Source organism: Serinus canaria, chromosome 13 (genome assembly GCF_022539315.1).
Source record: "Serinus canaria isolate serCan28SL12 chromosome 13, serCan2020, whole genome shotgun sequence".
In the NCBI taxonomy this organism is placed as follows: Eukaryota; Metazoa; Chordata; class Aves; order Passeriformes; family Fringillidae; genus Serinus; species Serinus canaria.
The window spans coordinates 4,348,318-4,370,809 of record NC_066327.1 but is presented as its reverse complement, the minus strand read 5'-3'; the positions used below and the strand labels follow the sequence as shown (position 1 = coordinate 4,370,809).

Here is a 22,492-nt window from a genome sequence, read left to right as displayed (position 1 = left end):
GCTCAGCTCTCGTTCTCTGAGGAAAGAGAAGCATTTCAGGAGAGTCCTGATCCTGAGGCACAGTCACTGTGGGAATTCAGGACACCCCTCTGGCTGTCCTGGACTGCCAAGACCCCTGCCAGGGGCCTCAGAGACCCTGGCACACAGCCCAAGACACCTGTGGTTTTGATCATGACCCGTGGAGCAAGTTACCAACCTTAGATGAAGATCTGCCAGCCACGACAGTTTAAGTAGAATGATAGTGAATTTATCACAGGGTGAAAAATAGATTTTTAGGGTTATAAGAATGGGGGTTCAGGGGGCAAGATGGAGGAATCTGGGCATGTCCAGCCTTTATCCTTCTTCTTCTCTGCCTCCATCTTCTGCTGTGATGTTGGCACTTTCAGATTGGTTTAGAGTAGAAGCTCACTGTCTAACATAGGTGATAGGTATTGGGATGCAATTATGAATATTGTACTCGTAGTTTTTAATATAAAAAGATAACCCCACCCCAGGGGCAGGCAGAGTGCCTTGGGCTGTCCTGCTGAGAGGACCTCGGTGGGCCAGGAGAAAGAATTTTATAGATAAGGAACAATAAACAACCTTGAGAATGAGAACTGAAGAGCTCTGACTCCTTCTTCGAGCTCTGGGCTGGGAAAAGAGACTTTCTGACACACCTCAGGGTCACTCTGAGCAGCTGGAGTCCCGAGAAGTCACTCACTGTGGCTGAGCAAGATTTGTAGATATTCTGGACTAGTGCCAAGGCAGGGGAAAGGCAATCCCAGACAAAGGCAAGCAGTGCTGTGTTCTGCTCAGGGAGATTGATGTGGTGAGCATTACCAGCAGCAGTGCCCACCCATCCTGTGTGTGGCAGGGAGCACACCCTGCTGGGTGCTGGGCAGCACAGGGCTGACAGCCAGGCACCAGCTGCTATTTACAGCTCTCCAGGTGCAGGGGTGCAGGCATGGCTGCTCTCTGCACTCACAGAGCACAGCCCTGCTTCCCCTGGTGTCCCCCAGCCTCCCTGAGCACAGGGGAGCTGCTCCCCAGGCTGCACCAGCAGCCAGAGCACAAAATCCCTGCCCAGGCTGGGCAGAGCCTGATCTCAGCATCAGAGAGAGCACAAGGAAAGCATCCCACTGTACATCCCTGGCTGTGTTTGTTCAGTCTTAGGTTGGGAAAGCTGTGCTCGATTTTGGTGGCAAATGAAAGCCACAGAGTGATGCCCTCATTAATTCCACAGCAACACTTCACCCAGGAGGGGCAGTGGGTGGCGTGGCCTCACCAGTCTGGGTCTGCTCATAAACCACTTCAAACAGGAGGCTTTAAATGCTCTCCTTGCTTGAGTTACTCAGCAAATGCTTCTCTCTCTTGGACACTCCTAGTCTTTTAATAATATCCCAAGGTTTTTACAGAGCTGTACCAAGTCCAGAAGGTGCCTTGCCTGTCCCATCACCAGCCTGCCCAAAGCTGACCACGTACACATTCTGCCCCTGCTCAGCACAATGCTCAGTGGAAAACCACCCACAATTAATGCTCCCTTTTAAAGGGAGCCCATTAAAGATTCAGCTTGGATGGGAGAGGAAGTGCAGGGTCCAGCACGGTTTCCTGTGTGCTGTAAATAGCCACTGGATGCTTCAGGCAGAGGTCAGCCCCAGGCAGCTGCACAGGGCTGGCCTCCTTTGCCTGGAGCTGGGGGAGTGACAAAACGTGTCCCCCCCTTAGAGCAAGAGCTCTGGGACACAGAGTGAGCTCCTGCTGCAGCACCTGGTGTTAACACAGCTTGACATCTGCTGCAGTGGGAGCAGGGCCACTGATACCTGCCAGGGCAGGGGTCCCACCGGGGTCACCCCCTGGGCTGGCACCGTGGGAACCTCTCCAGTCACCTGCTGGTCTCTCAGCCTTTGCTGAGTGGCACATGAAAGCTAGAAATGTTTCCAAAAATGCTCTAGAAGACAAGAACGGACAAAAAGATGCTGTTTGTGGGCTTTGGTCCAGCAAAGGGACTTTAGGGAGCAGTTTTGGTGGGGGTTCCCAGCACAAGTGGCACTCCTGGTCCCTGCAAACCCAAGCCCACTGTGACATCTAGTGGCAAGTTACCCCAGAGCCCAGGAAGGCTGTGTGTGACAGGCCCTTCCCAGAGCTCCAGGACAGCCAGCCCAGACAGGTTTGCTTTGTCACACGCTCCTGAGGTGCCTCTGGACACCTAAACCTGTATTTCTGTGTGACAGTGGCTGCTGCATGCCTGTGGGGGTAGGTATGAGTGTGACAGCTCCTTGCTCAGGCCGAGGTGGGCAGGTGACAGGGACAATATTTGATATGCTTGGGCCATTTGTGACATGGCTTTCAACCTGTGTCCCCCAGCAGTGACAAGTGCTGGTGTTTGACCAGCTCAGGGGGCCTTGCCAACACTTGCCAGAAGCCAGGGGCACACAGATCAGAGGTGGAGCAGCAGACAGGGCACAGCGTGCCCTTCCTGCACATTCACCTCCACCTCCTTTGGCAAGGTTTATTTAATATTTCATCCTTTTTTGCAGACTCTGTTCGATTCCCTGCACCACCATCAGTGACATATTCCATATTAGCTGGATAATGATACAGAAATTCAATCAAAAGGCTTTTCCTAACAAGTAGAAAGGCCCCATCGTGCACGTCTGGGCAGCACGAGTCAGGGATGTCATCTGATTACTGGGCTGCTTTGTGAAAGAAGGGACAAACAGATACCAAATATGGGGAGTAAAACTGAGAAAAAAAGAAGGTCACATTTCAAGAAGATCCTCATTGCTGTGTGAGAGTTCAGAGCTGGGCAGCAAATTGGGAAGCTGCTGTGCAGCACATGAGCAGCAGCCTCTCCACACAGACCTGCCCCCCACCACCTCCCTGTGCTGGAGGATGATGGAAACAGCAGCAAAGGCTGCAGGGTCAGAGCCCTGGGAAGCTGAAACCAGGGTGGGCAGCACCAGTCCTGCTTCAGGGGCTGCAGGTGTCTGAAAAAGGCTGAGAGCTACGGGTGGTGCCAGGCTGCAGTGGCAGAGGACATCAGGCACCACAGCAAAGCCTCCCGAGCCACCAGCCCCTCTCCTTTGCATCTGCCTTTCATAAAGCTTTGTTTAATGCACAGAACGGATTCTATATGATTTATTCACCAGAGAAGCCAAGTTCCCTTCCCACACAAGCATTCCTTCCAGCAGCTCCAGCTCCTGCCTTTTCCCAGGAGCACTGAGGGAAGCAGGATGGGGTGGAGGAGGGATGGGAACAGCAGGCAGTGTGTGTGCTCAGCCCCCTGCTGCACAAGGCTTGCTGGACCAGTTTTTGGCAGGTGTCAGGTTTTTTGGAGATCCAGATTTTTGGCAGGTGTCAGATAACGTTAACCCTGCAAGTGTGAACCCTGGAAATGGTGAACTTCAGAAGCTGAAACAGCAAATTTACACCAAAAAGAGCAGCAACCCACACAAAAACACTCCCAGAAACACCTCCCCATTTCTTAACAGCTCTCTGCTCACAGGGCTGGTGCTGGGGACAGGGGGGGACCTTGCTGCCAGCCAGAAGTGCTGACCCCAGCAGCCCCCAGCAGCTTCCTCAGCACTGCACAGCCCCCCTGGGCACTGCTGGACCTGGCTGCTCCCACCCTGCTGCCCACCTCAGGCTGGGCTCCATGCCTGGTGCTCCTGCTGGCTCTGTCCCCAGAGAATGAGCCTGCAGAGAGCAGGGGGATGGTGGCTGCTCCCTGCCCAGCAGCCCTGTGGCACAGCAGTCATGGCTAAAGGAGGGTTTCTCCTGTGGCACAGCCCTCCCTGACCTCCAGGCAGCACCCTCTGGTCACTCCCCACAGTGGTCACTGCAGCAGCACTCCAGGGCAGAATGCTCCTGTGGGGAATACCTGGCAGCACAACCCATTCCTGTCTCATGGCTCTCAGCTTATGTCAACAATTTATTCATTTCCAAAACGCAAGTAATTTTCTACCTTAAAAAGTACACCTCTCTGCTGCCTGGGGGACCTGTGTGAGCCAGCAGATGGATGCTCAGGCCTGGCCTGAGATGCAGCAAACACTGATTGTGTTTGTCCCCAGCTCTCGTGCTCGGCACATTGCCAGGGTGACGCAGAGCAATGAGGAATAAATTGACTCAAAACTTGGCCAGAGAGCATCAGCAAACAGAGGGTTGAAAACTCAGCTTGATTTATTTTATAGAGAGGCAAAGGACAAGAAATGCAGCACTATTCCCAGTTGTGGTGCTGGCAGACAGTCCTGCAGATCCATGTGAGAGCAGAGCTGTGGTGAGGCTGGGCAGCCCCAGGAGGGTCTGTGACAGGGGAGCGGTGCTGGAAAGGGACATGACACTAATTCCCTTTCTAAAAACATTCACTGCCACCCTTGCTCTCCTGCCCAGAGAATACAAAGTGTTTTACATGAAGCAATAAAGCAAAGGCCACGTTCTGACACGCAGACGCTTCATACCCTCCTACAGAGCTGTCAGAGCTGCTGTGGGATTTTTTGGGCATTACAAAGCAAGCCTTTGGCAAAGGCAGGAGCAGGGGCTGGCCCAGTTGATGGCCAGAGAAATGCCAGGACTGCCCCAGCATGGGGCTCCTGCTGTCAGGGAGCTCCAGCCCTGGCAAAGGGATCTATCTGGGCACAGCAGGAATGGAGCAAGAGAGGATCTGAGGGTTGAGCCAGCAGAGACAGAACCCACCCTGGGCACACGGGAGGGACGTGGGAGCACAGCTGAGCATGGAGGCCTGGAGCAGCTGCACTGTCCCCCTCCAGCCCCAGGTAACAGCACACACTGCTGCAGGCTCAGGCACCCACCCCAAAGGTCCCCTCTCGCCTTCCTTCCTCCCAGAAAACAGATCCCTTTTGCTATTGCTTTTCAGGAGAAATCCATGATTGCTCAGGGTGAGCTCCTCTGATGCTGGAGGCCTGACATGCTGTCCCCACAGAGTGTCCCTGCTGCTGCTGTTTCCCAGCCCTGCCACCCCTCCTGGTCCCCATGGGAAAGCCATTCCCTGCCCTGGCTGTGCTCACACCTCAGGGATGAGACTGCCGTGGGAGCACTGAGGGTCCTGGTGCTCCCTGGGGACAGGGCAGGGCTGCAGCCAGGCGGGTGGCAGCAGGATGGGTGGCTGGTCCCCTCCTGAGGACAAACCTGTGCCAGGCAGGGACCTTGTGCCACTCTGCCTCTCTGCAGGGACAGCTGTGCTGTGCCACCGAATGCCCACTGCATTTGGGACTTGCAGATGATGAAGTGTTAGCTCTCAAAATTCCTAGGAGCTATTTTTTTTTTCTTTTAAATTCTAAACAAAACAAATAATGGGAAAACTGTCTGTTTTCTGTTCGGTTAGCCCAAGCAGAAGCAGCACATCCCAGCAGGGAACAGCCAGACCCACACCTTTGCCGTTCCCTCCCGAGTTCGTGCCTTGTTTTCTGGCTAATTGCATTCTCGTCTGATTGCTGGTTTAAAAACCTCACAGAAAGAGAGTAACCAAGGAAAGAAAACAAACCTCCTCCTACCTTCCATGGGGAGAGGCGGCTGCAGCGGGTCCCTGTCCTGTGCTGGAGTTACTCCCGTGTCCCTGCAAGCCAGCGAGTCCTGAGCTCCAAGCCCATCTGCTCGGCTTTAAGCAGGACAGCCGAGATCCCACCCAGGACGGGGTGGAGAATCCTCCCTGGGAAAGAGCAGCTCGGTCACAGCTCCCTGCAGCCGCTCCCGCATCCCGCCGGGGCTCTGACACGCCGCTTCCTCTCCCTGCCCCTCGGAATGCTGCCCCAGCCTCTGCCCTGCCATCCCTGACCAGCCTCTGCAGCTGAGCCTGCCACAGGCACCGCGCTGGGCACTGCCCAGGGTGTGGGTGGCAGTGCCCAGGGTGTGGGTGGCATGGGTGCCACCAAGGAATGCTGGCAGGCTAAGTGCGGGATGCCCAGGGCTGGCATCGGGGCAGGCTGGAGGGGATGGAGCACACAGAAGTACTCGAGGCACTGCAGTCACATCAGTGAGGAACCCTCGAGGAACTGGAGCAGGGCCCAGCAGAGTGAGCTCAGTGCAGAGCCCACTGCTGAGTGCTCCTCTGCAGACACCACCCTGACACTGCCCCAGCTCTGCCAGAGGAGATGGCAAAAACACGTTAAATCCACTGCTTTTGCACCAGAAGTCTTTTGGACTGAATCTCTTTGGCACAGCTAAGGTTATTTTCTTTAAAACAAAGTCTCTGTGGAGTTCATTCTGTGTGGAGCAGGGGCAGCTGAGCATGGCTTGAGTTTCCCTTGCAGCGAGAGCCCCTGGGTGCAGGGAAGGCAGCACCCACCTTAGTGCCAGCTCAGGGTGCTCTGGGCCTTGGAGCTCCCTGGGCTGGGGCAGCTGGAGGGGGCTGGTGCCTGCCTGGGCTTTAAGGTGTCATTGCCCATCACAGGCATTTATTCAGCCCTGCCTGAATCCCCTCTTGGTCTGTGGCTAAAGTGCCCAGCAGCTCCCACAGCCCAGCCCTGGCTCCCACTGCCCCAGCTCCCGCAGGGGACACTTGCATCTCTCCAGAGATGGAGAAAGCAGATAGGGTACAGCAGCAGAGACCCAGCTGTCATTGCTGCCAGGCCAGTGCTGGGCCCTGCTCTGTGTTTTCAGCACACAGAGGATGCCTGAGAGGTGCTCATTGCTGGTTCACCCTGGGCCACACAGCCTCACACCAGCTAACAGGGTTAAGCACTAATGAAGCAAAGTAAAAGAACATTCCAGGTGTTAATGCCTATAACACATATGACTCACACTGAAATTTGCTACCACTGATGAGGTTTCTGGTTGGAACTGGCTTCTGTGTCACTGGAGGGGGACATTCAGACTCAGGTCCTGGTCACCCTGACCAGGGTGTGCTTAGGATAGTCACATCCCTTAAGGAGGTCCATGGGTGTGGTGAGAACAGAAATTAGCTTTGGATGCCTTCTGAAATAGGATGTCTGAAGGAATAGGCTTTCCTGACTTCCTTTCCCAGAGGATATGGAGACACAAGGCTCACACAGAGCACCTTCAGCAACGGGGCCCAGCTGGCTGGGGTGGCAGAGCCTGCAGAAGCCAGCACTCTGCAGGACACTGCATCACTATACCTGGCACAGAATTTGAGTAGAAAAGACAAAAAATTCCTCTTCAAAAGAGGAGCACAAAGCCATGGGGCCTTCCAAGTCACATCTCGCACACCATGAACTCTAATCTGAGGAGACCTGGCACCGCTGGCTCACCCAGGCAGGACAGCAGGACAGCAGTGCAGCAGGACAGCAGTGCAGCAATGCAGCAGTGCAGCAGTGCAGCAGGGCAGCAGTGCAGCAGGCCAGCAGTGCAGCAGTGCAGCAATGCAGCAGGACAGCAGGACAGCAGTGCAGCAGGACAGCAGTGCAGCAGGACAGCAGTGCAGCAGTGCAACAGGACAGCAGGACAGCAGTGCAGCAGGACATCAGGACAGCAGTGCAGCAGGACAGCAGGACAGCAGTGCAACAGGACAGCAGGACAGCAGGACAGCAGTGCAGCAGGACAGCAGGACAGCAGTGCAGCAATGCAGCAGTGCAGCAGGACATCAGGGCAGTACAGCAGGACAGCAGTGCAGCAGTGCTGTGGCTGATGAGCTGTCTGTCCTTGCAGCCAGCCCCTCTGTGGCTCTGTGCCTCGTGTGACGCCCGCTCCCCGGGGGCTGCCTGACCCCGGCTTCCTTCCCAGCCTCTCTGAACTCCAGGCCCCTCTGAGGAGCAGCAGCAGGGTATTTTTAGCCTGTTTACAGAGACACAGCAGTACATTTGTGTGCAGCTTGCAGGGAGGGAGCACAAGCCATGCAGGCAGCTGGCAGCCATCTGGGCAGCAGCGTGGAGGGGCTGGCCAGGGCAAAGGATGGCTTCAGAGGTGGAGAGAGAACCAGAAGGAGCACCAGGAAGACATCGCCATTTTGCCTTTCCTTTGATCAGCATTGGCTAAATTTCCTTTAATAAAAATGTAGTAAATTTTAAAGCCTTTCTTCTGGGGCTCCTTCAAGTGCTGAGAGTTTCAGCACCCACCCAAGTGGCAGCCCAGTGCAGAGGCACTACAGGCTCCTGCTGCTCCCCTCTGTCATTGTTGGTCACCACGTGGCCAGAAGGAATCCCAGGGATCCAGCAGCTGATCTATTATGCAGTCTCCAGTGGAAGCATTATCCAGTGCAGCAATTTCTTTCCTGAACTGTGGTGTTTGAGCTGTGGACAGCAATCCAGCAGCAATGGCATCAGTTGTTGTCAAAAAAGCAGCCAACCTTTGCCAGCTCCTCCAGGAAGCCACCTGGAGTTGGTGCACACAAATCACACCAGTCCTGGGGCGTCCTGGCACCTCCCAGAATGTGTGGCAAACTAAGAAGGAGCTGTGCTACAGCTCCTGCACCTGATGCAGGGTGGCAAATACCATCCACAGCTCTGTCCCTTTTACTTATAAAAATATGTCCATGCTGCTTTCTCACAGCCCAGCCCAAAAGGCTCCCTGGTGGTGCTGAGCCTTCTCCACACCATCTGCAGAGAAGATCTGCAATCTGAGTTCTGGCTGGTGTTTGGCAGAAGAAAGAGAGCATCCCCCTGGCAGAATCTGTGTGACTCAGCTCCTCAGAAATGGCCATGCCTGACACTCCTCCTGACCAACACGTCCCATACCAGCACGAGCTGAAACCCCCTCTGCTTCCAGGGGATTGTAGTGCTGCTCTGCTGGGATGGGCTCCACGGGTGCCAGCAGTGACTGGGTTTGTGCTGCTCTTCAGCCCAGCACAAAAGCCCAGAGGCATGACCAGCACACTCAAATTTAATCTAGGATTTTCAAAGTGGTTTGAGGACCTTGGAGGCACAAAAATCATAGATCTTGTACATAAAAGCAATTCCCAACATCCTGTTTCCCCGCGGAAAGTCCCCAGTTAATCTGACAGCCTCTTTGCTCCATCCTAGTTGTGAACTGAAAGACAGCCTCAGCCCAAAGGGTAACTTGGCTCTTGCTTTGACAGAGGAACAGGGATGTTTACAATAACAATCCAGCCCCTTGGCACCTCTGAAAGATCTGCTTATAACAAGTGAAGGGCTTGTGGGCTCGGGGAAAAGTGAAATACCTTTACTCATTTTGAGCTCTCTCTCAGGGATGCAGAGAGGGACACCCATCTGGCCAGAATCAAAATGCTACAACAAAACCTGCTGTCTCTGTGAGATGAACACAAGCCCCAGGAGGAAAGATCTATACACAGCCCACCGAGCTGCTTGAAAGAAAAAGAGCCCAGAAAGCCATTTTCAGTGGCTGGAGCAGTTATTGCTCCTGCCCTGGCAGGGATGCTGCCAGATCCCTGCTGGGCAGGATGCACCCCAGAGCAGGAACAGCCCTGTGTGCTGTGCCCACCACGGGGTCCCTGCACAACCCCTCACCTGCCACCCCAGCCCAGCTCCATCCCCACACAGCCCCAGGGTCTAGCTCTGCCCACCTCTGCACAGCTGGAGGGTTGGGGGTGCAAGGCTTGGGGAAAGGTGGCTGGACACTGAGAAGGATTATTTCTGACACCCTAGAAAGGCTTCCTGAAAAACCACACAGGTTCAAGCTCACAAGTTTCTGTAAGCACCAACAATGAAGGTTTAAAAGTGACTCAGGTCACTTTTGGGCACTGCAGTTGTTGGCACTGCATGGCTGACACTGTCATGTTTTTAAAGAGTCTACAAAACTCCAGCGCAACAAAAAGTATAAAATGGAATTCTATAGAAATCTGAGTATTTCCAGCTCTACGTGCAAATCATCAGCTCAAAATACCCACATGGTATTTTTCACCCACCAGTGAGAAAGCAGCCTGGGCAAAGGCAGCTCTGTGGTGTGACAGAAAATGCAGCAATGTTAGAGGAGTGCAAGAACAGCAAAGGTATTGTCCCTCCTTGATCAGGGCCGTAGCCCCGATGCCTGAATGACAGCAGTGTGGGATTACAGCTGCCCTTGGACTGACCTGCAAGGCGTTTTTCCCTGGCTGTTCTCCAGAAGCCATCCCAGGCCCAGCTGGTGGAGCCCCCGGGGTGCTCGCTGAGGCATCTCCTGAGCTGGGGCCTCGCCCGTGCCATCCTCATCCTCAGCACAGCCCGGCCCTGGCACTGCAGCCACAGCTCAGGACCAAGGCACATCCATCCTCTCAGCTCCTGCCTCTTCAGGAGAAGCCTGCAGGTGACTCCTGCCCGTGGCTGTGGCAGGAGCAGGCAGGGCAGCAGCCCCCAGCAGGTCCCAGCACGGAGCACAGCCCTGCCGAGGCTCAGCTCCCACCTCCTGTAAACACAGCTGTTCCTCCCACAGGGAGGATAAATAAGGAGCTAAGGAGAGAGGCCACGCACATCCCGGGAGCTCTGCACCTCTGCATTCCCAACCCCTGCGTCAGCTGTCTGCACACAGCTCCTCATCACACAGGGTGGCTTTGCTGGGCTCAGGATTCTTATTCTGGTTCTTTTTGAAAGGAGCAGCTCGGTCTGGAAGCAGAATAGGATGTTTCTCCTGTGTTAGGGGATTTACCTGAGTGATCGCTTTGTGCAGAGACCGTTCTGTTTGAAAAGGACTTGGATTAAACATTCTCCAAAGACAAACTCCACTCCAAAGACTCTTCTTTGCTGTGCTGTCCCCTCTCTAAGCAGCAATGGGGATATAAAAAATCCTCTGCCACTTACCTGTGCAGTGACATGCCTGGAAATAGTGCCCACACAAGTATGTTCTTCCCAGCACATGAGCCATTAACTTAGGTTTCCTCCCCATTTGGGAAGTGAGAATGAAACATCTTTACAGTGCAAGTGTGTATGTACAGTAAGCAATACCAGGCTCCTAGCTCAGCACTGGTGAAGCTCCTTGGCAAAACCAGTCCTGGAAAAGAGCAGCAATCAGTGGGGAGGTGACTTGGATGGCAGGAGGCTGCAGGTGGCAGCTGGAGTTACGTGTCACACATCCACCACTTCTAGTGCTGGCAGCAGGTTTGGGTCAGTATGTCACAGGAGTGGTTCCAGTGGTGCTTACTGAGGGGAGTTCAGCACACAGGACTGGACCCAAGCTGCTCCAGCACACACATCACTGTCACACACATGTCATTGCTGTCCCTGACACACACATCACTGCCACACTGTCACTGACACACTGCTGTCATTGCCACACACATCACTGCCACACACATGTCACTGCTGTCCCTGACACACACATCACTGCCACACACGTCACTGCCACACACATCACTGCCACACACTGCTGTCACTGACACACACGTTCCTGCCACACACACGTCCCTGACACACACACATGTCCCTGACACACACATGTCCCTGACACACACATGAACATGACACACACACATCACTGACACACACACATGTCCCTGACACACACATGAACCTGACACACACACATGTCCCTGACACACACATGTCCCTGACACACACACATGTCCCTGACACACACACATCACTGACACACACACATGTCCCTGACACACACACGTCCCTGACACACACATCACTGACACACACACATGTCCCTGACACACACATGAACATCACACACACACATGTCCCTGACACACACACATCACTGACACACACACATGTCCCTGACACACACACATGTCCCTGACACACACACATCACTGACACACACACATGTCCCTGACACACACATGAACCTGACACACACACATGTCCGTGATACACACACATCACTGACACACACACATGTCCCTGATGCACACACATGTCCCTGCCACACTCACCACTACCCCCGCTGGTTCATCACCAGCCCCCAGAGCCGCATGAATGCTCCCGGGAGAGCTCTGAGAGTGCCCTGGGGGTCCCTCCAGCTGATTCCTTGTGTTGGAGGCTGATGCTGCAAGCCTGCATCCTGATTAAGACAACTTAATTAATGTCTCCCAGAGGAAGGAAACCCACTGACAGGCACAGTGGCTGCTCTGAGCTGTGAGCTGCAGCCCTGAGCATCCCCTCCTCCTAGTCCTGGGGGACAGGAGCCCTCCTCAGAGACCTGCAGAGCACACCTGGTGGCTCTCAGCCACATGTGATGCATTTGAGACAGCAAATTGCCATGCAGGACTGTAACACCTGCAGTTAGTATCAGGATGAGGAGAAAGCATTAAGGGTGTGCTTCCCTTACAGAAAGTTCTTTGGGTTTGGACACATGCAATGCCCAGCTATCCCTGCAGGAGTGTCCAGGCCATGCAAGCAGCCATTCCCCACTCCTCCCTGGCTTGTCCCTTGGGCAATGCTCAGGGCAGGAATTGTCCTGCACAGGGTGACATATCATGGCCACATCCAGGCTGCATCACAGGGAGCTACACTTTCACAAGGATGAGATTTAACATGACAAAGGCATTTAGCTTTGAAAAAATTACAGAAATGTCCTCCTGAGCTCCAGTAGAAGAGGCTGTTTTCCACCCCAGTGCCCAGTGAGCTGCATGGGGGACATGGGGACAAGCTGAACCCTAAAAGGGCAGAGCAGAGCTCCTTGGCAGGGCCATGGCAGCTGGGGACATCACACAGCCTTTGGACACAGCTGCTGCTCAAGGGGAGGGAAAAGCACCAGGAGAAGCTGGGATTGAGACAGCAAAGTAACAATATTATGCTCATTTTTGTTCATTTTGGGACACTAAATGCTCAATCCCTTTAGTGTCACCTCCCACTGCAGTTGTGCTAACAAAACCCAGGGCATTTTGGTTCTAAAAGCAGTGAAATGCATTCTGTGCCTCCTGCAGGGCTCTGCTGGGAGCCTGGCCCCAGGGCAGGGCAGGTCCCCTTGTGCTGATGAGAAAAGGGCAGGAAGGAACCCCCAAGGCACAGGGGCCAGGGCTGACCTGCCTCCTCCCTGGCAGCTTTTCTCCAGCCTCTGCTCTCCCCGGGGTTGGGCAGGGCTGGGCACTGCCTGTCCCAGCTGGCACCTTCCCCGTGGGGACAGCAAGGGTGACAGGTCTGGTGCCTCTCAGAGCACAAATTCATTCTGCTTCATTTCCCTTTTTACCTGATGAGCCCAGTGAGTCTGTGGCCATCACCTACAACTTCACCAAGCTTTCGCAGCTGTGAAGAAGCAAATCTGTTTCATAAAGCCAAAAAAATCAATGTACAGCCAGGCTGCTCATAGAAAGGAGTTAAAGTACCTCCTGTTGTTTCCCAGCCACGGCCATTAAACATGAGGAGTGCTAAAAATAAAGCTGTGCTAGGAAAAAGCAGCAAAGAGCTCCACATTCCTAGAAGCTTCTCACACTCACATCTCCGCCCTGGGACTCCTGTGAGGCCTGAAACATTTCCCCAAACATCAGGCCATTTCAAGATGAAGCAAACATCCTCCCTCAGCAGATGTGTTTCAGTAATGTTGGCATTTTTAATTCTCCAGAATGGTAAAACAACATACTTTAAAAAAAAAAAAAAAAAAAAAAAAGAATAAAAAAAGTAAGCAACTGGTCATTAGGGTTCCTGCAAAAATAATCTGAATACGTCCATAGCATTAAAGGCCATAAAACAACTGGTTTTATGCACAATTTAGTATTTCCCTTGTGGAGAACTCAAGTGTTTGGGCATCTGGATTTCATCTGCACCTGAAGAGACCATGGGTGTGAGGTTGTAACTGCTGGCTGCAGCTGGTAACCATGTGTTTGGACACTGCCACTCTCTCTCAGGAAGATTTAAAGGAGTGTGTGATCATGTGCATGCTGTTAAAAAAAGATAAAGAACAACCTTAACAGCTAAGGTTGAACTCGAGTCATTCTTTTGCCCAAAAAGACATCTTTATTAGCTAGCACCGAGGAGCATTTACTCAGAGTAAAAGAAAAATGGATGGTTTGAAGATAAGCAGCTTATCAGTGAGCCAAAGGCCTCTGGCAGCACTCATGGCACGCTGTTAGAGCCAGCCCAGGGGTGCCCTGTGCTTCTGCCATGGCAGAACCTGCTGAAAGTCTGGAGGAAAAGGCATTTCTGATTTTTCTTTACATGCAGAATTTGGCCATTTCAGCTGCTAGAAACCAACATGAGAGATTTCCTTCCCCTCTAGTCCAGCAGCTGAAGCCATCCTTTCCCAGGAGAGGTTTCCCTGGCAGAGGGAGGCTGTAACTGGGCAGATATGCCCAGTTAATGCCCTCTCAGAGCAAACCTGCTGTCTGCTGTCCAAAACCCCAGCTACAGCCCCACGGTGGTAAAAGCAGCCCAGGTCTCTCAGCCCCAGCCACATTCCTCTGTTACAAACAGCAACACAGAGGTCACTTTTCTCCTGCTCCAAAGGAGTTTTCAATGAAGATTTGAAGGTTATTTATACAAAGCAGTGCTGTGGGACTGCAGACAGGTACATTGGCAGTCGTTCTCTTGGGCAAGTCCTCTGTCCCTTGTGAGGGACCAGCCTCACAGTGTCTCACAGGGACTGGCACTTCCCAGCCTCTGGGCAGGCGCTGGGTGGTGGGACAGGGATGGGGACTGTGTCACAGAGTCACAGAATCACTGGGCTGGAAGAGACCTTCAGGATCATCGAGTCCAACCCAGCCCCAACACCTCAGCTAAACCCTGGCACCCAGTGCCACATCCAGGCTTTGTTAAACACACCCAGGGATGGTGACTCCACCACCTCCCCAGGCAGAACATTCCAGAACTTTATCACCTTTCTGGAAAAAACTCTTTCCTGATATCCAACCTGTATTTCCCTGGGTGCAGCTGGAGGCTGTGAGCTCTGGTTGTGTCAGTGCTGCTGGAGACAGAGCCCAGCCCCAGCTGAGCACAGGCACCTTTCAGGAGCTGTGAGAGTGACGAGGGCAGCCCTGAGTCTCCTTTTCTCCAGGCTAATCCTGTTTTGGATGCATTCAGAGCCCCCACAGCAGGAGGCTGTGGGAGCTGTGGCACTCCCAGAGGGTCCTGGCAGGACAGACTGGGGCAGTGCTCACACACAGCCACTCTCCCCTGCCTCCCAAGCAGACACAGGCTCCTTGCTGGCAAGGGTGGGACCTGCAGGGCTCAGGGAGGGACAGCCAAGGGGCACCAGGGCACAGCCACAGCCCTCCAGCTGGGAACCTGTGCAGGTCATGCTTTAGCTTTGCCCTGAGGAGCACACAGCCTGGAGCAGCAGCTGCTGGAAGAATGGAGCCCTGAACAAACCCAAACCAGGACTGTTTTCTTTTCTTCTTTGAAAGGTGCACTTGAGTGCATCAGGCCCAGAACAACATAGTCTTCTCCTGTGACTGAGGTGGAACAAGCTGCAGGGCTGTAAGACTTGCAAAATAATCTACATTGTACTCCATGAGAAATTCCCTGGATGTACAAAGTGCTCTCCACAGAATTTGCTTCTGTAAGATTATACTGCTCTTGAAACATTCCATAAACATGGAGAACACCAGGGGAAATCTCAAGCTTATTTAGTTTCAGCTACAAAACAGGCTATAAAGGCATGGAAAAATATGCTTGTAGAGAACTTTTTCAATGTTCATTTTCTGTATGCTCAATATGGGATTACTAACAACATTCCGATCAAAAAATAATGTTATCAAACATACATTGATGACACTTCCGAATTTTCCTGTCTGTGTCTCCTCCTAAATAACAAATACCATTCTGTTTTGTATTGGCATTGTGAGAAGCCCTTGCCAAGGCTCATCTCCCTGGCCCAGGATGAGCTCCCACAGCTGAGCTGCAGGGAGCAAACACTCAGCTGCTCCTGTAGCCCTGCTTCCTCCTTCCTTCACTCAGCAGAGTTTACATTACATGTTACATTCCAGGAACATGCAGAACCTGGAAATAGTGCAGCTCTCTGTAGTTTATACAAAAAAAGTGTCATTGAATACCTTTAAAAATGGTGGAAATTGATGGTGATCCTGGAATGGAACACTCTGCAGCCAAGGTGCTCATTTATGGACACCTGGTTGCTCATCAATTCTGATTTTTACATCAGCTTGTTATTCTGACTCCCTTAAGCTATGGATTTCCTTTTCAATGATGACTGCCACATAGCCGTGCTTATTTAAAATTTTGGTCTTCCATAATTGCTCTCTGGAACATCTGAAACTTCCACACCAGGAGAGCAGCAGACAGCCTTCCAATCAGGCTGGGAGCCTGTGCCAGCACAGGGATTTTCACGCTATTTTAAGCATTTACAAGTTGTCTCAAGCCTTAAACGATGAAAGCATCAAGTGGTGAGAGTGCACTGAACTCAATATTTTGCTGCTGAGGCAGCCTGGTGGGAACATGCTAGAGCAAACATTTGAATGTAAGCACCAGCTGGAGGCTCTTCCTCCAGCTCTGCCCCAGGAGCTGGTGTGAGGACAGAAGCCCCGGCCCTGGGCAGGAGCTGCTGCCCTAGAAGGAAAGGTATTAGCTCTGGGAGGTGCTGAGGGAACACAGAGCCACATCAATGACAGCAACGGGCTGAAGGTGGCAATAGACGACTTAAAAGGAGCAGGAGTTGTGGGAACAGCTTAGAGCCTCCAGGAGGATCCTGGTAAGGCTCAGTCCTTAATGAAAACTTGTTGGAGCAGGCTGACTTCATCACCCTGCCAAGGGCAGGTTTGTGGGGAGGGGAGGTGCCCAGGGTTACCAGAGCCCAGCACATCTCTGCTCTCCTCACACACACCCTGGCAGGCTCACAGGGCTTTGGGGGGTTACCTGAGCCCAGCACATCTCTGCTCTCCTCACACACACCCTGGCAGGCTCACAGGGCTTTGGGGGGTTACCTGAGCCCAGCACATCTCTGCTCTCCTCACACACACCCTGGCAGGCTCACAGGGCTTTGGGGGGTTACCTGAGCCCAGCACATCTCTGCTCTCCTCACACACACCCTGGCAGGCTCACAGGGCTCTCACGGGTTACCAGAGCCCAGCACATCTCTGCTCTCCTCACACACACCCTGGCAGGCTCACAGGGCTCTAACGGGTTACCAGAGCCCAGCACATCTCTGCTCTCCTCACACACACCCTGGCAGGCTCACAGGGCTTTGGGGGGTTACCAGAGCCCAGCACATCTCTGCTCTCCTCACACACACCCTGGCAGGCTCACAGGGCTTTGGTGGCACAAAGAACTCCCTGTGTGTGACAGAAGCCCAGCTGGCCCAGGCACAGGGGGCACCCAGGGGTGTTTGGAGGCAGCAGGACCAGCTGGCCCAGGTACACAGCACACCTGTGTGCACAGCCTGGCTCTGAGGGCACCCTGGGGGATGCTGAGAGTGGCTCTGGGCTCCAGCAGGGCCAGATCTGAGCTCAAAGCCCTGGTGAGCCCTGGCACCTGTGTCCTGCCAAGCCAGAAATGCAGTGCTGCAGGCACTCAGGCTTTGCTGGCTTTCAGGAGCAGCTCCAGGCAGCAATGATAAACTGCTGCAGTGCTCACCAGCAGTTCTGCCCTTCAGACACTGGGGAGAGGCTGTGCCCTGCAGAGCTGCTCCACCAAGGCATGAGGGAGTCACCTGACAAACAAACCAGTACCTGTTTAATGAAAAGGGATTGTAAAATAATATTTTAAGAATGAAGGCATGTTTTCCAGTAATCTACACAAATATTATCCATAGCCAAATGGAGGGAAGAGTCCAGAGCTGAAGGAGTGGTTTTATTTCTAAATAAGATGCACTCAGTTTCCCATGAAATCCTCTGAAAGGAAAATATTGTGCAAAAAACCCCAACACACTCCAGTGTTCAGAGTGTCTCAGAACAATACATTTATAAGCATATACCAGGCTAAAAATTGGCAGCCCAAGAGGATCACATCTCTGAAGACAGAGACCCAAGAGGCAAGCAGCACATTGTTGGAGTCTGAGAGAGATCCTCCCTTTGAATGAAATTCTGCTGTTGTAGGCATGGGAGCTGGAGAGGACAGGACAGCAGCCTCCAATTCCTTCAGGGAACACAGGCATCTGAGTGAAATCATGAATGATCCTCTAAATGAGAATCATATTTCAAACAAACATGCAAGTGACAAGTGTTACTTCAACATGTCTAGTTTCATATCTGTTGAAAGGGCTGTTAGGAAATCTCTCTAAAAATGCTGGATGATTTTTTTTTACTCCAGCAACACTTGCCATCAGCGTGAGCTGCAGCAACTGGGAGGGAGGCTCCAAGTGTGATGTTTATCTCAGTATTTTGTTGACACACTCTGATTCAAAAAAATATGTTCCAATAATTACAGTGACTAGAGATTAGAGATGTGTTAATTAAATATTGTGAGGAGTCACCCAAAGCCTTGCTGTGCAATCAAATCTCATTGTAACACGTTTTTGAGGTTAAACAGCACGTCCAAGGCACCAAAGCCCACCAGGTGTGAGACCCACCTTTGCCTCTCATGAGCAAATGTGGTGTTGAAGGTAATGTCTGAGCCAGATGCACCTTCCAGGAGCAAAGGCTCACCTTTCCCTGAGCTGCTGGCACTGGGCTGTGCAGGGCTTGCTGCCAGCAGGAGCAGCAGCACAGGTCCCCCGAGCTCACACGGCCCCAGTGGCTGCCCCAAAAGAACCCCAAGGTGTTGCTGGATCATTCATGAGCAGGGATGTCTGCAACAGCCCTGTGCAGGTGGGAAAGGCTCCCCAGGGCCAGTGCAAGGTGCAGCCCCCTGTGCCCTCAGCTGCTCTGGGCTGCAGGCTGGGGGGACACCCCAGGGATGCCCCCAAGCCCCAATGTCCTTGGAAATGCTCCCAGATCCAGCAGCTGGCCCAGAGTACTGTCTAGGCTGGATAAAACTTAGCAAATACATTTGAAAATAACCTTAGAATGGCCCTGAGAGAGCTTCAGTTCTTCAGTGGCTTCTGCCTTTCAGCAAAGCCCACATGCAACAAACCAGAGGTGCAGAATTCAGCATTAACTGACAGGTGATCTCTGAGATGGGGATCAAGGCAAACTGGGGTTCCCTTGCTCCAGAAGAGCCACAACAACCCCTGCAAGCACAGCCAAGGCACGTGCCAGTTCTCAGCACAACTCTGGAACAGGGGCTAGAGCTGTGACTCCTTTTGCAAACACGTTGCTTGGATCAACACAGACTCTTGCTTATCAAGAAACTTTGAGTATTTTTTCTGCACAAGATATTTAATAATTCTTCCTGAAAGTTACAGGGACATTTGGGGAGGAGCTGGTGACTCAGAGGGACCTGGTGTGCTGCAGGGACCCCCACAAGCAGGACCTGCAGCTGACCCAGCCTGGGTTCAGTTTCAGCCAGCATCCCACATTTGCAGGCCCATGTCCCCAGTATTGGTCACTACCTGCAAAGGTGATGAAAACTCTCAAAGCAAAAGCAAGAAAACTATAGGAGAGCTGGGGGGATTATTGAGAGTCACGTATGTTTACTGGGCTGGTTAACAACCCCCCAGTTTTGATGTGAGAGTTTGCTTTCAAAAATGTGTTTTGGTCAAAGTTTTAATACTTCTGATGGCTGGCACATGAAATTAATAATGGAGATGATGGTGAGGAGATGCAGACTTGAAAAAGGGCACCAAAGTGCAGCAGGAAGGGGGATTTAGGTCTCACACAAAGCATCCTGGGCTGCACCTATTAACACCTATGGTTAGATTTCTTCTAGCAGGTGTGCTAGAGCTAAATTAGAAATACATGTGCCTCTGGCTCATCAAGTCAAACCACTGACCCAGCTCTGCCAAGCCCATCACTAAACCATGTCCCCAAGTGCCACATCTGTGTCATACAGAACCATGTGGGGGGAGCATCCAGTGTCATTGGCCTGGGCTAGAGGCAAGAGGAGACTCCCACCCAGATAAAATATGGGGAAATCATGGCTCTGGGGCAGAGCCTATAGGGCCTGAGAGCCCTGGTGGGGAAATGAGCAGTTATTTTTGTGTCAAGATTAATCTTGAGTTTGTTAGTTGTTACAGGGGAAATGGACACGGAGCTGAAGTGCAGCCACAGCCAGTGAACTGTCACCAGTCAGCCTAAAATAAATACCACACTAATGTCTGAGGCTGGAACATGCTGGGGAGTGTTTTGTAACCATATCTGTGAGCTCAGGGAGCCTCCTGCATGCTGCAATGTTTGCCTAAAGCTCCTCTCTTGGTCTGGCAGCAGAGCTGTTTGCATTGGCATCTCTGCCCCTCTTCAAGGTCCCAGTGTAAGGGAGAAAAGCAGCTGAAAATGGAGAACTTGAAATCACACCCCTCTTATGAGATCCCCAGAGGTCCCATTCTCACCCTTCAGAGCAAGGAGCAGCAGTACTTGGTGTGAAAGATGCTTATGACATCTCTAACACATTCCTGGAGGGAGCTGGAGCACATTTTTTACAACTGCCCTGTAGCAGGACTGAGTATCTATTTGTCTGAAGGTTTTTTCTCACTCTGTCCTTCTCTGTGTTGTCTGTTTTCCTGTGGTAGCAGAATCAAACCCTAATCCTCAAAGGATATGAGAACTTCAGGCCCAAAGTATTCTCCTGTCTCTGTTTGAGCTGACAAACACCCTGAAAATACCAGGAACAGCTGGGGTGTTTACCCAGAGACAAACAGATTGATTGGGGAAGAGCTGGGAGAGCAGCCCCCAGCTGTCAGCAACACCTCATGCAAACGATGGCTGCAGAGGCTGCACAGGATCAGCTGGTCCTTTCCATAAGCAAAAGGTCTCAGGCTCCTGGAATTCCTCACCTTTCCTGATGGTGCCTCAGCCTAAAACTGCACCTGTGGCCCTGCCTGTGAGTCACAATGGGCTTGGGAAAGGCAGTGGTGGAAAGTGCTGGTTTCCAGAGGGTGGTGAACATCTTCAAAGGTGGCTGCCATGAAATACCCAGAAATGGCCAGAAAAGAGATCAGTTTATCAGGTGCTGCACACTTGCAATTCCCCTGGTATCAGCTTGTAAGGCATGTGGGGGTTTCACCAGCAGCTCAGCAAAGTGCCTTTCCTGGAGGGCAAATCTTTCCCTGAAGTCTCTGCTTGGCCAGGGGACAAAGGAGAAACAGCAACTGGAGGGAAAACAGGGAGGGAGGTGTCCAGGGGAGGGTCCAAAGCAGCAGCTCAGCACTGCCCACACCCTGTGCAGCTCTCCAGCAGGGACCTGAAAAGAGATGCCTTTTCCTTAAATTGCTGCTGTAAACTCTTGTGCACCCTACCTGAAAGTTTTATTGTCTACTGTATCAGTAACTCCCCACAAACCAGCCCAAAGCCTGGGATATAGGAAGTGCATGAACAGATTTCGTTAGAGGTAGCTCAGTTTTATTTAATTTACATATCTGGACACATCTGGGTTATGAAAGAGTCAGCCTTTGATCCATTTAGCACAGCCCCTGCAGGAAAGTGAGAACACACATCAGTCAGGGATTGCACAGGCTCTCCAGGCTAACAAGCACCCACAAAACTGCAGATTTTGGTTAACACATGCCTGCTCCCTCCAGCCTGGGAACAGCACAGCAGAGCTAACCCTGGTACTCCTGACACTGTTCTGAACCCCAAAATGGCACAAAGGGGATACATTTATAGAACACCTGTAGATAGACAGACAGGCCTTTAGAGCAGGGGGTTCCACTCCAGGGTTTAAGGGCAAACTTAATTTTTAATCTGTATTTCTAAAAATAAGGAAGTCACAAGTATTATTAAATTAGAGGTTTGCATTTCTCAAGTCCAAAAAAAATTCAAATACAGATGGCTTGAATAGTCTTACAGAAAGAGGAAGTCACTTGTTTCATACAAACTTCTTTAAAAAAATAAAAATCAGATCACCAGCTAAGAAGTAATGAAGTTTAATACTGTCCCCTCAGCTTGCTCATGGGCTGCACCAGAAGCAGTTAAGGACCCCAGCTGAAATGCAGACCAGCTTCCACAAAAGACTACTCAATTCCCTCCATGAGGTATTTCTAAAAAAAGCACACTGAACAAATCAGAGCTCCTTAAACTTGTAAAGAGTTTGTGTTCCCCTAAAAAACATCACTGTGGTGCAGAGCTCCTTGGAGATACAATACAGGAAGAAGCTTTCATTTCTGGTGGTTTAAAGCAAAGCTTTGTGGTTTGGATTGCTAAAATATTTGCAGAGAACCCTGAAGGACCATCTCTGCCACAGCAAGTTGTCACAAGCTGCACTGCCAGGATGCTGCTGTGGCACACACTCCCCTGCTCCCAGCTTCCTGCCCACTGGGATCCAGTTAGGACAACTTCAGGATGACAAAATTTGGCATTTCTAAACATAAGCAAAGGGCAATACCAAGAGAGGAGTAGTTTATATATACAGACTGCACTTGGCACATGAAGTGTTTTATTCAGTAATACAGGACACTGAGCTCCCCATCCCTGGCAGGTGCTCCCAGGTGGATTTGGAAAGGGAAAGCTTAGAATGCTTCCAGAGCACACTTCATTCTTCCACACTGCAAACCAGGGCTGTTTAGCACATCCAGTGTTTCTGAAAACTGCACCTGAATCCCAGAGCTGGGACTTATCAGCTTATGAGAGGAAGAAAAGAGCAGGAAACCACAGCAGTCACGTTGCTTTAGTTAAAGATATTCTGCCACAGCCCCCAGTATCAAATATTGCAGAAATTTACAATGCCAAAGGAAAGGAACACACCCAGAAATCCCTCCCACAAAACCCACAAACGCGGGCCAACAA

At 52.0% G+C, this 22,492-nt stretch overlaps 1 protein-coding gene across 2 annotated transcripts in view; it reads right to left on the bottom strand.

The window, feature by feature from the left end:
- The window catches only part of LOC103817459 (rho GTPase-activating protein 7-like), a 47,558-nt gene extending 41,953 nt beyond the window's left edge, over window positions 1-5,605 (bottom strand). For both annotated transcript variants that reach the window (XM_018915325.3, XM_030229194.2), the window contains exon 1: window positions 5,490-5,605. In XM_018915325.3, the coding sequence (XP_018770870.3) occupies window positions 5,490-5,496 (7 nt within the window). In that variant the 5' untranslated portion in view covers window positions 5,497-5,605. The remainder of the gene's footprint in view (window positions 1-5,489) is intronic.
- Window positions 5,606-22,492: the final 16,887 nt, after the last annotated feature.